We start from the raw sequence: 13554 nt of genomic DNA on the forward strand, positions 1-13554 counted from the left end.
ACTTCCACATACATTCTATGTATATTTTACCTGTTTTCCAGTATTTCCTTTGCTTTCAACCTCTACGTGTCAAATGAGAGTAAATTGCAACGGTACTAGTTCCAGCTGAGCACAACTGGGGGTGAAATAGCTTTTCTTTGAAGCTGAAGCTAGAGTCCACTTGAAAAGCTGCAGGGAGAGCCACAGAAACTTGCAAAAAGAGTAATGGCAATTCTGAACTGGTGATTCAAAACGTTGCGATTCGTGAAACAAATTTTTGGAGGAGCTACATACTCCATTAGGAGAGCAGCCTGTGAAAGAGACCATCACTGAAGCTAAGACAGCAATCACTAGGTAAACAGCTTATTAAAAGAATGTTGTCATCTTCCAGATCAGCAGCAAAACAATATAGATCTTCATGAATATATTTTGACATGAAAAAAAAAAACCCTCATTCTAGCATTTGTTTTCTTCGCTCTTCAGGTGACCAAGGAGCTCATTACATGTTTCAAGTAGAGGCAAAAACATAAGGTAAAGATCCAGGGCCAAATCCTTTCACATCTGAAGCCTCCCTAGGAAGAGGCGGGGAGGCTCGTTCCACCCCACCTTGGCTCCACTGCCTGTTGTGACGTTCTGGGAGCACCTCTGCTCCCTCGGCCTCTTACCTCCAGCATGTTTGGGAGTACTGGAAGAGGAGCTGACAGCTCTGTGTGCACCGAGGCAATTTTCTGTTGGCAAATCAAGGCTTCCTGAGCAGCACAATACACCTGGAACACAATACAGAAACTGCCCCATAAATTTCAATATTGCACACGTGCAAAACGTGTGTGCGTGTTTGCCTGGCCCGGGCAAGGACTGAGCCACAGGCAGTCACAGTAGCGGTACGGGAGGGTGGGTAGTCAGATGCCTGATGGTTTACCTACGTGAGCAGTTCCTATGGCCACATGTATGAAAACAGAGATGAGAGATCTACAGGCATCCTTATGAAATCAGTTATACATGGACAATTTAAAAATAAAACATTATCTGGGGGTAAAAATTGAGAGCTTCAATTAGCTTTTTATAGCATTTCATTTTTTGCTTTACTCCCTGTGTGCCACGTGGTCAGCTACCTCTCCAATGTTTTTCTTCATATTTGGCAACTAGTGATGTACTTCAGTGTTTCAAAAGAAACTGAAGTGTATGCCTTTGTTTAATAATTCCCCCATTCATTTAAATAGTCTGTAGCTTGCCAGCGCTGCTTTTTTGCATTTTAGAATTATGGATGATATCAAGACAGCCTTGATTAAATGCTCAGCTAGCTAGTGCTCAGACAGAAAGGGGCTGAAGTAAACTATTATTTCACTGAAACACGCAAGCTTGGAGAATGCATATTCTGTAATATTTTTTTTTTTCATCAGGATTTGTAATAGAAGAAATTAAGACCCTTAAGGACTTTCCCAGCAATGTTAGACTACTGATGGACATATCAGACATGCAGTATTCATATACTCCCAGAAGGATTTTGGCTGAGATCTATACTTCGCAATAAGCGTGCTTTCTGCTTCTTGCTTCCTTCCTCAGTCAAGCTTCCATTTCCAAGTATTGGTTTAGAAATTGTAGTTGCCCCAAGGGCAAACCATGAACTACATGGGGCCCACGCAGAACTAAGAAGTTATTGCCCCCATTCTAGGTATTTATTCCGGAAAAAAACAATTCCCTGCTTGATACATAGTGCTAAACATTCGGACTTGGGCAGAAACTGAGAGACACGGACACACAAGAGTCCCCACTAACAGTCAGACCCTGCGGCAGCAGGAAACGTGGTGCTCGGTGCACGCGAGGGCCGGTCACTCGCCAGCGGCGCACGAAGAAAAACCCGTTAACTGCCCGCTAGAGCTCAAGGTAGCTGAATGCAAGGCCAGCATATGAAACATATGCAATTACTCTCCTCGGTTATCAAGACAAGACCTTCTCAGAGTACATACTTTCCTTCCATCCAGCTCATTAAATATCAGCCTAAAAAGCAAAACATATGAAATGGGAAAAAACCAGCCAGCTCACTACTGGAATAAAAGTTTAATAGAGGGATCTCAGCTGTGTTCCACATACGTGTTCAAATATGAGTAATTAAAGCCTGCAAAAGTCTCCCTTCTCCCCTTGAAATAGTCCAAGTAGACTGTCTTTCAGAGAGTGAAATCCAGTAGATTAACTCAGGATTTAAATGCAGGAGGATTTGAATTGTCAGAAATAGACCACAGAGCAGAGACCGAAGACAAAAAACCAAAACTTTAAAACATCCTTCCTTAAAGCAAAAAAGGTGAAAGAAGCAAAATCAGTAGATACAGTTGCAGAATCTGGAGTTTCACAAGGAAACACTTAACTGATGCTCAAGAGCATTGCTTCCAGCTGCCTTGAGAGCTCTGTAGAGAAATTAGAACAAGATTAGCTTTACTTTGCAGTAACAATGAAAGTTAAAAAAAGAGTTTCCAATATTGGATGGCTAATTGGAAGAACTTTCTACTGATTTTGTTTAAAAACATATTAAAGCAGAGTTTGCCTCCTTGATCTTATAACTACAACTGCTGTTAGCAACCAGAGTGGTTAAGACTCTGGTCTTAGGAACCGGTCACTGATTTGTCCCACTGAAGTTCAGGCTTTTCACAACTCTGTTCCAGACAGATGATGACCTACATATGAACAATGGAAAGAAAAAAGAATGACTGGATGATATAGAAACAATACAAACACAAGAGTATGTGCTTATGCTGTGACATTCATTCCACTTGGGAAACGTAAAGGGAGGCAAGAGATTAGCTATAGATTTGTTCAGAGATTTGCTCCTTTTCTACATGTTTTCCTTAGTTTCCCCCTGCCCCAACTCCCTTATTGTCTGAGCAGTCCTCAGTGTCTTACTACAGTTATCAGGTAAACTCTAGTGACCTTCCTGCTAATTGTTTTTATAAGACAGCTTTATTGTCCCACTGGATATTTTAGAAAGTAGTTCATGAATCAGAAAAGTCAGAATTGGAAAGGGCTTTCGGGTCATCCTCTCCATCTCTCTCTGCCATAAGCATTGCAGGCAAAACAAAACCCCAAACCAACTAGCGGGTATTTTTGCAGCCTAAAACACAACTGAAAAAGAAAATGGAGATGCTCTGAAGTGCAAATCCTGCAAATAACTACGGATTAACTACCGGATGGATTCCCACATTTCTTTGCCAATTATTTCCTTCCAGTTTTGTTGCTGCTTTTGTAGCCATCAAAAGCAACTTCTTGCGGACAATGATCATTCTTGTGTACTCTTAGTGTTTCTCTCTGACATTCACTCTGCATTGCAGCATGCTATCATTTGCAATTTTGGCCCAAGAGTACAACCGAGATTTCCAGTTCTCTTGTCTGTACCGCCCTGGCAGTGACAGACAGATACGCTATAAGGTAGGCAGCAGGGAACTGGTGAACAGTTATGGGTAATTCCAATGGGATAGCAGTACTGCTAACAATTTTCTCTCTAACCTACTGTCTTCAAGCCCTATCAAGGCTAACACTGCCTTAAGAAACACTTTCTGAATTATTCCTCTTCCCTGTGATTATAGCCAATTCTGTCGGTAGAGAATTTACCTTACGCTACTTCATTAAAGCTAATTCTATAAAAACAGTTACTGTTATATAAACATTTATTGTTTAGCACCTCTATCTCTCCCTGTAGCTGCAGAGCTGATATGCAGATAATACTGGTCTCATTTATTACTTTTTTAGTTTACATCCCCTTCTCGATCTCTCAAAGGAAGAGGGTTTTCTGAGCTTTAAGGTTCTGGTCACACCAGACCTTGTAACAGGTAGGATCTATAGGAAAAGTTAGGATTCTTTCTGTCTTCGGTACAGACTGCCTCCTAACCCTGCTGGAAGATTCGCTGGTGACGTTGCCAAAAGACTGGTTTTCTACTCGCACAGGCTCAGCTCTGTTGTCAAAGACAGACTCTCTTGACTGTCCTGTCTGTGGGTTAGAATATGTTTGCAGTAGCTGGTGTACTTGGCTGATGAACCTTGGCTAATATTTTTTTTAAAACAAACAAAGGCTATTCTCTGTTTTCCCTCTGCCCCTGCATCAGCCAAGTACAGTCTGGCCCTTTGGTACAGCTGGACTGGTTTTCATCAGCTGATTTCATATATTTCTTAGCCTCCTTGATAGTTTAGTAGAACCAGGTGGGATGAACAGCAAAGGAGGGATTTCCCTGGCTAGAGCTTTCTTTCGTGTGTCATGCTCTGCTGTGAAATGAGCCCTGGGCTGCCACTGTGCCTGCGAGGCAAAGGGTCCCAGAAGCCAAGGCTGCACCCAACACGAGCTTGCACGGTCAGATGGAAGATGAAGCCCACACACAAAGGCTGGGCAACCTTGACTTTGAATCACAGAAGTCCAGAGTACCAGTACTAGCAAACTAAGCGCAGCTCAAAGGCAATTCTGTCTTTAAGCATGTGTTGCTGGCTCCTCTCCGTGGGACTCAGCTGTCATCCAGAGCCAATGCAGCATTTGTGTTCCCAAATTCTTCAGTTTCTGCAGAATCTGGAAGCACTGGGAGTCACTGAACTTCTATTGGTCCACTAAATCTGGGGGAGGAGGGATGAGATCCCGCGGGTTCAGCCTAGCAACGAGGCAAACATCATAGCTGTCGTGCATGAGGACGTCGACGGCCACCACGTTCCACTGGTTCTCCCACGTATCTAGCTCGAGGATCTCTTTGGTGATAACTTCGTGACGAGCTGCAAAACAGAAGCCACAACAGCAGGCATCAGGATCAAAGAGGTTTGTGCAGTTGTTTTTATGACCCTTCTGTAAGGTGGCAATGAAAAGGTAATTTTTGTGGTACTAACAGCTACGCCGTTCAGAGAGCGTGCAAGTTGCCAGCATATAGCAAATGAAATAGTGCAGTTGGAGATCTGCACAGCGTATTCAGTCCTCACACCCCGGGCTCCAGGTGCAGCTGCAGGGACAAAAGCATGAAGTGGTCCATCTCGGTACAAGTATGCAGGTGGCATTTCGTTGTGCAATCGGTTGTCAAATGCTCGTCTTTCAGAGACGGAGTATTGCCTATTGTTAATGCGTATGCCCACATGCAGTATGCTGGTCTTTTCTTTGCCCCGGCTGAAAAGCAGCTCTCAGGCTCCTGGAAGCACTTCAAAGCTATGGCTTTTCCTGGGTGCTAAGTCTGGACATCCTGTGATTTGAGGAGAAATAAAGACAGAAAGAGACCTCCAGGGCTTTAAATGTACTTTAGCTGTTCTGAAGTGCTGAGGAATTTGTCATGAACAGTCAGGTTAGAAGAATGCCATTGAATCACAGCCAATCTCAAGGCAAGAAGCTTTTTACTGAGACTGACAGAAAAAAAAAAGAAAGAATCACCATGCAGCAGAGGACCATAGTTGTCCACAAGCAGTGCTATATTAAGCTTCTTATAAGGATGCAAAACCTTTCTTTGCTAACAGAAGTCCTGAACCCTCCAGCAATTTAGGAGACAAGTTCTCTCCTAAAAATAAAAAACATCTTTCATTTCTGCTTAGTTTTTCTTTTCATCTTAAAGTTGCTTTCTCACAGCAAGTAACCTTAGTCTAAACTTTTCTTACTTTGAGCTGAGGACATGCACGTGCTTTGCTGTCAGCTTCCTTCTGATGAGTTTCTGGATACATGTATTAGAAGCCAGGTCTCAGATTTCCAAGCACAGACACTTCACAGGTACCAGGTTAAGAGCCATCATAGCAAGAAACATTGAATACTCAACACTGTTTTATTGAGTCTTAAAAGACTGGTGACAGGCTAAACTTTACAGGGTCCAGACTGAGGTTCCCATTCAGCTATCCCTTCTAGAAAGCTTTTATTAAAACAAAAAACCAAACCAACCAACCCACACCACCCAAAACAACCCCCAAACCACCACCCCATCCTTCACATCTATTGACTTCATCTCATTGTTTGGACACTGCCCTTCTGTGGAACCGACAGCAAAGGATTGAAGAAGGGGAAAAGAGTGAAATACAGAAGAGCATCCAGAGGCATATATTGTTTCTCATGTTGGAAACACAGACCACCCTCCTGCCGAGGACAGCAACCCTGGGGATTAGTACCCCAAGATGCTGCTGTCACGGTTTAGGTTCCATGCAAAACCGGTGTTGATGTTACGATGGCGTAGCGTCATTGGCTTTAAAATACCCCGATGGCTCCTCTGCCAGTAGCTTCGGGGTGTGGGGAGGTCAGATGGAAACAAGACTTCCTCCCCTCCCAGGTTCGGTTTCCTTGCTGAGCTGATTCCGGACAGTTCCGTTTACTGCAGGTCCTGCCCTTCCACAGGAGTTGTGGATGTCTCCGCTTTATGGAAATTTCTGCACGTTTTTGTCATGTTTCTCTAAGGAAACCGCTCGCCAACCACCACCATCTCTGCCCCCTCTCTCACTGACGAAGGAGCGCAGCACAGTGTTTCTACCCCACAGCCTGTACTCCTTTTCCCCTCAGTTATGTCACAATTAATTATGGCATATTTTTTGTTGGTCCGTACGCAGATGTCTGGGACTTTCTTAGATCTCTAGGAGCTTGCTTGAGTAAAATTTGGGTAGGATTTCAGGATTTGGCCTCATCTGAATAGTCCTTGTTCCCTTCCTTTCTGCTGTTCACAGAAAGTGAAATAGTCATGATGGTTTGCTTATTGAACCTGGATATTAAAAGAAAATGATAATAATGCATGGATGCAGCTTTCCTATGTAAGAGAGAAGAGAGCAAACTGCTAAAAAAACAGTTACATGAGAAGAGAGAAGGCATGACTGACACGCCGCAAACAAGTAACACGTGCCAGTACCAGCAAAGAGCTCATTTCTGTATGACCTTGCAAGAACGAGCAGGTTTTTCCTAAGAGGCAAGTACAGAGACGCAGATAGACCTAAGCTGTGACACGGGAGGCTCCAGTCCCTGTATTTATTATTAGATCATCTCCTTTATGCAATAAATTTTTATCCCTGTATTTTCTTTGGCATGGATGATGACAAAAATGAGACGAGGGGGGAATCAAACACCGGAACCGAGACATTCTGTGGGTGATTGCAACACTTCAGAAAAAAAATCATAATTAAAACATCAAAGGCAGATTCAGCAACCCTTCCTTAGACGCCAGCCTTGCTGTGTTCTTTCCTGACCCTGGTGACTCACACCCTTTAGTGTCCCTTGTTTCCCTTTGCTGTGGGATGCTGCGACTGGTTTTGTTCCACAAATTCTGCTTTCTAGCACACGGAGTGTTAGTTAACTCTTAACCCTTGGGAAATAAAGAGAGTATGCTGTTGGAATAAGGGAAGCAATCATTTCTCTAGTCATATCTTGTTTGATGTGAAAGGAAGTAGCACCCTTTGGATGAGAAAGTTCATGGGAGGAAAACCACTGGTCAAAGTACAGTCACACTTCAGAAAAAAAAAATTACACCCCCCCCCTCTTTCTTTTAAAAAGGGAAACTACTGAAAACACCTCAGTTCTGAAGTATTTATTTAAATATATTTTTCTTGGTTAGCAAAATAGAAAAGGTAATGTTTTTCAAAGAGAATGGCACCTTTGATTCCAGGCTGTAATGCTGGATTTGATCTTTAATCCCAATAAACAGTTTTAAACCTGAAGGCACAAATAATTGCAGATTCTGCCTCATTGGTTCACCTTATTTAATTGTGGGGGGTTTTTTTTTTTTTTTAAAAGGCAGTATCTTAGCAGCCAATTTGCTTGCAGGAGAATAACGTGACCTCTACAAAAAGAAATTGGCTGTATTACACAGATTACCTGCTTAAAAAGCCACCTCGCAGAACTCCCTGTCGTACATGGCATTATTCTGCATCACTTGCCAGACAACCACCTTACCTGATGAAAGGATTTCACTCCCTTCTAAACGCGTTCATTTTTTCTTCAGAATGAGCCAGTATTTTTCTTCACATTCTTGTTTAACTGTGCAAAGTTTTAAGAAACTTTCTTTACACTGTGTTTTTCTGCAGAGGTGTTAAACCACTTTGTATTAGAATTATTCAGGTAATACAAACCTAATCCTAATGCAGATCCTTTTCACGCAGCAAAACAGTGTTTATAGCAGTATGGTTTATTCTTATTCTGGAAAGGAAAAGGCTAAACCAGCATAGGGAATAATAATTCCAGCATAAATTTATCCCCGCTAGAAATTATGGTATTTAAAAGAAAGTCAGAGCTCTTTTGGTACAGTTACAGCTTTTTGATGTACCAGTGCAGACTGAAAGCTAACACTGAGCCTACAAACCCATCTTTTCCCGGTGAAAGAACTAGAGTTATACCTGAAAATTTTTAATTTTTAAATGCTAAAATAATTTTTCATATGTACAAATATAGTAGTCTGAAAACAAAATGACCCTAATCCTTGAATTCTTTTTTATATTCTGGTCTGTAAACAAAACATTTTCCCCACAATTTTTCATCTAAAATTTCTTTGAATATGCAGAAAAAACAAGAATATTAATTTTCAGTAAGTGATTGCCTGCACTCCATATACACAATCATGTTATCTCTTTAAAAGGTTTATTTTCATATATGATTCACTCGCCAAATATGTCCAGACTTCTTATGTTGTAAGTTTTCTCATGTCATTTGAATCAGGATTGATCATAAATCAAGATGAACCATTCTTGGAAAGACCCCCAGTATGACTGCAGGCAACATAAATATTTGATCTGCTTTTTCTTTCTTTCTGTTTTTTTTTTTTGAACTGCATTCCATTTGTGATTTGGAGGTTGGGGGGAGGAACAGCTTTCCATGTGAATATAGCATTTATTACCAGTTTTGGTCTTGTTTGACGTTGCTTTCTCTTTCCTATTTGGAACTGAACATTGAGATACCATTATTAGGTTTTGGATTGGGAGGGTTAAAGGGATGCAGATGTAGAAGAATTAAGCAACATGCTTAACAGGTAGAAAATGTATAGGTCATCCAGGACCATTAACCATGCAGCTATTATGTTTGTAAGCCAATACAAAGAAATTCACTCTCCTATAGCCTGTTTAGTGTCCAGAGGATTGAACTAAAAAAATTAATGCTGAATTTTAGTTCACTGGAGTTAAATCTACGGCAAGTTTGCTGAGAGGTGGTCAATATTTCATTATTTCTTATAGAAGCCCATTGAGATGAGCTGGTATATTTGCCTCCATCGTATGAAAGAAGCAGCAAGAGTTATGGAGATGCTGAGAGCACGTGCCACCTCACGAGTCGTGATGCCTCCGCATGCATCAGTGCAGGGCAGAGATATCCCAACTAGTTTTGGACAAGCTGCCCTGCCTGCGGCATAGCTGCATGGACACCCTGTTACACGGCCAGCAATATCTAAGCAAGTTTATCCAGAGCAGGGCCAGGTACCTCAGGAGAGAATTGCGTTGTGTAGCCAGGGCTAGTCCCAGCGTCACGTCTGTCCTTGTCGGTTCTCAGGTTGTCACAGCGCCTTTTCCCTTCCAGTTTGCAGTTTCCTGATGTGCTCTACCTTCTTTCGCCATAAATCAGTTCATAAAAATAGACGCCAAACCCGTAGTGGTTAAACTGTTAACTGTCTGCTCTGACCTTTCCGTGGAAAAAAAGCACTTGAACATCACAAGGTGCTTGCCAGCTCCCCGATGGTCCCCAGAATGTTTACTCAGGTGTTTCTTTCACCTTGTCCTTGTCACCTAACAGCAGCCACAGAGCTGCCTTGAAGCAGATCAGCCTCCACTGCTGGTTTGTACCTGGTTTTGCAAGCCATTAGCTGGACCGGAGAATGATTTTAAGCACATGGGTCTAGCCTCTGCTACTTATCTTCCTTGCCACTAATAGCTGCCTTCATAATTACATGACGTGGAGTTAGGTGACTTGGGAATTCACGTTTGTGTTGCAATGGGATAAAAGCGCATTTAGATCATTGCCACCAGATGTCCTGGCTCCTCATTTGCAGTAGGAAAAAGAATAAGTTCATCAAGTCTGTGGCCTTCAATCCCATTTGTGTACGCAAGCTGCCCCTGAACTCCACCAGCCTTGCTAGCGTAACACAGCGAACACCCCTTGTGGGGTCAAGTACATCCATCATCTATGCCTGTGGGCAGAGAATACACAGGAGAGGGAACCTGGCTTGGCTGTTTAACATGCTGGCCAGCCTTCCTGGTGTTAAGTATCAAGGCAGCATATCCCACCAGACACAGGAAAAGCTGGGAGGCAGGTTGGGGCTTGAATTTACAACTGTGGCAGCTTACTGTTTTCAGAGCACCTGCGTGGAGTAAGGTAAGATACTCACTCTCATAGACAGGGCCTCTGTCCTCTTGCTCTGCTGTGTAATTCTGAAGGACCATAGTTTCATGATGTTACACCCATTCACCCACAAATCAATGTATCTTGAGATTAAATATATATATAATGAATGGGATGGTCTACAAGAAGGAACTTCTAATTCAGTTACTTCAACTGTTTTTCTTGGGATTGATCCAGCTGCTTCAGCTTTTAAAATCTTTCCAGATTTTGCCTGTTGTTCATAGGCGAGGCCTTTCAGGCGTGACCCTACAAACAGTAGTCCTGCTTGCCCTGGGGCGATAGCGGGATCCCAGGTTACGGCGGCAGCGGGGTCAGTGCTCTTGAAGTCAACGCACCATTCATATTCATACGAGTAAAAACTGCAAGATCGGAATAAGAATTACTGGTCTCAGACCATCCTGAGGTACTGTTTCTAAACGCCTTACAATGGGTTAATACATTATTAATAGAGGATATAAAGCATGTTTAGACTGTATGCATGACAGGCAGTTATGAACACAATAGGAGATGTCATACATGGCTACAAGCCATGTATCTAAACAACCTATTGACCTCTTCAGCAATTAATTAAAATGCATTAAAACATCTATTAATCATTCATTAACCCTTTATAAACTATAAATGAGCCTTAGAAAGAAGCATGACTGAATTACAAATCTGCGCTGTCAGCTCTTGGGTCAAATTCAGATCTGAACCGAGCCGGTGCTGCTCCCCGACGGCACCCGCCGTACCTCCGGCAGCGAGGTCCTGGGGAGCGGGGGGTCAGTGGGCACCCCTCCCCGCGGAGGCAGCCAGCTGGGGGGGCCTCTCCCACACGCAGCCGCCCGGGAGCTCACGCCGGTGCTGGGGAGAATTAGGCAAAAGGTCAAGCAGCATTTTTCGGGGTGCGCTGGATGCGCAGGCGGGAGAGACGTGGCAGCGCCTGCGGTGCAAGCAGATCTCTACGCCGAGCGAAGCACAGGGACCCCGAGTCCCTTTCACTGGTGGGAATATTTATTCAAATGGTAACAACTGTGGGCAGGAGAACTTTAATTATTCATCACTGCCCAGTAAATTCTAACAGAGGGAAACGAACAGTGCTGCAGAATGGCAGCCCGGGGTTTGCCCCTCTGCTTTATTTAGCTGGGAACATGGAAGGTGATGGATAAACAGGTTTTGTTCCAATCCCTCAACCCCCAAACTTCACAAGTGCAGTATTTACTGTGCCAGACTTCTTAATATGTCTAAATTTAATTTCATTCCAGTAATGTTCCATAACCACTATAATAAAAAACAAGCACTAGAATGATTCTCCATCTAAATCACATAATGGAGGAGACTGAGGGGAACAGCCTTTATGGGAGATTAGTCAAAATAAATAACTATTAAGCTAGTTCACTGTCGGGAGAGAATGGCATGGAGATACAAACTCATTAGCTCAGCTGGAATACAGTAATTACTACACGGTTCTGCACTGCCGCAAGCAGCACCGCTTCTGTTCCAATGTATGGTTTGCCATTTATGTAAATGAGGAAGAGGCCAGAAAATGAATCTAGGGTAAGTACATATTTTTGTCGTTCTTGAATTGGAACTATACAGCTAGTAGGACTCTCTGTCACCATCACCTATCTTGGCTAACAGTTGCAAACAGTTGAGATTCTTGCGTTCCAAGTTCATCGATATTTCTTCCCTTTCCCCTTCCTCCGACTAACACCACTTAAGTGAAAAATTAATTTCTACTTGGTGTCAGTAAGTAGGTAATGGAACTGGGTTGAGCAGCTCTGGTCCCACACATGATACTAATCACATTACAGAATTTTTCAACATATGTAGTAGGGAAGCAGTACATACATCTTCTCTGCTACAGACTACACTGGAGATGGCAAAACTGCCAATTCAGAGAAAAACAGCTCCACATCAAGTGTGCTGTTAGCTGATGAAATCATAAGACCTTTTAAGTGGTATGTGCTGCTAATAGCAGACCTGTTAAACATTTTACTATTTGCATTGAGGTGGTGGTCCCTTTACTTTGCACATCAGCTGATGTCACATGGGTAAAGATGGCATTCTAATTAAAATCATTAAGCTAAAAAGAAACAACTCTGGATTTGACTTTATTAATTCAAATCTGAGAGACAGGCAGCTGGACCGACACCTATAATCTGAAACTAAAGCTACAACCCCCAGCCCCCTGAAACAGGCTGCGAGACCCATATTTGTGCAGCAGCAATGCAAAGTCAACCAGCACGTGCCTCCGCAAAGCGGACGGGGACAGCAGATGTCCCAGCCCCAGCAAGCAGGCACACAGCCTTGCCTTCATTATTTTCACCAGAAAAAAATATTTATAGTACTCAGAAGTGGTCAAAAAGAAAGGGAACCTGGCAGGCATTTTATAAGCATGTAATGCTGCATACCTGAAGAGCCGCTTACCAGCCCCGCGGCGAGGCACGCTGACGAGGCTGCGTCCGCCGTGCACAGGCTAACGTTAACCGCTGCCAGCCTGCGCAGGCGGCAGGGTTTAGTTCTACGTAAAGGCAAAGGAAATGAAACATGTCAACAAGAACGTTGTACAGTCAGGCTGCAAAGGCTGGTTTAAAATCCGTAGTTACAGCAGTAAATGCTGCAACGTATTTTAACAACTAGTAGAAATTGTAGAAAATGGCTGGCTACCGCGCACTGAGTCCTTCTGAGTAGTCGTACTACAGCTAATGTTTTCACTCTGTGCAGAACTATAAACTAATGGACATAACCAACCGTTTTAAACGTTTCTGAATGTCTTGATGAATGCTATAGCATTGCTGAGAAACGACAGGCCACATTCACCATACGAGGCTGCATGAGCTGGAGCTGAGGGTCAAACAGATTAATGGTTCCTATTTGCCATAATAGTTTTAGTAGAAAGTGAGCTAATTCATATAAACTACTGGCTAACAGATGAAGTTTTGCAAGTCTTGCTAAGGAGGAAACAAACTGAAAATAAGTGATTTTTGGGGGTACTTATGATCATAAGAACATACAGTATATCTCAGTTAGTGATACAACACAGAGGTCTCAGCGTGGTTTATACCATCTAACCATAGACACCAAGGTCCTGATGTGTTTTCCTTAGGTAAGCCAGGTTAGAATCCCTCATAACCCGATTGAAACATGGAGCATTAAGAGACAAGAGAGGTCCTGGGGTTCTGAATTGCCTTCTGGTCTTCCAGAGTAGATTTAAAGCACAAAGGACTTGAAATCTCTCTCTGGAAGTGTCTGTGCTTCTCCATATGCTGGAGGGAGCCCGAGGTCACTAAGGTCTTAGTGTAGGC

At 43.0% G+C, this 13554-nt stretch overlaps 1 protein-coding gene across 1 annotated transcript in view; it reads right to left on the reverse strand.

Annotated features, from left to right (window-relative positions):
- Positions 1 to 4549: 4549 nt before the first annotated feature.
- KBTBD12 (kelch repeat and BTB (POZ) domain containing 12) overlaps positions 4550 to 13554 on the reverse strand; it is a 29571-nt gene continuing 20566 nt past the window's right edge. The window contains exon 5 of the mRNA XM_010290207.1: positions 4550 to 4719. Coding sequence (XP_010288509.1) covers positions 4550 to 4719 — 170 coding nt within the window. The remainder of the gene's footprint in view (positions 4720 to 13554) is intronic.

This window comes from Phaethon lepturus, unplaced genomic scaffold (genome assembly GCF_000687285.1).
Source record: "Phaethon lepturus isolate BGI_N335 unplaced genomic scaffold, ASM68728v1 scaffold45516, whole genome shotgun sequence".
In the NCBI taxonomy this organism is placed as follows: domain Eukaryota; kingdom Metazoa; phylum Chordata; class Aves; order Phaethontiformes; family Phaethontidae; genus Phaethon; species Phaethon lepturus.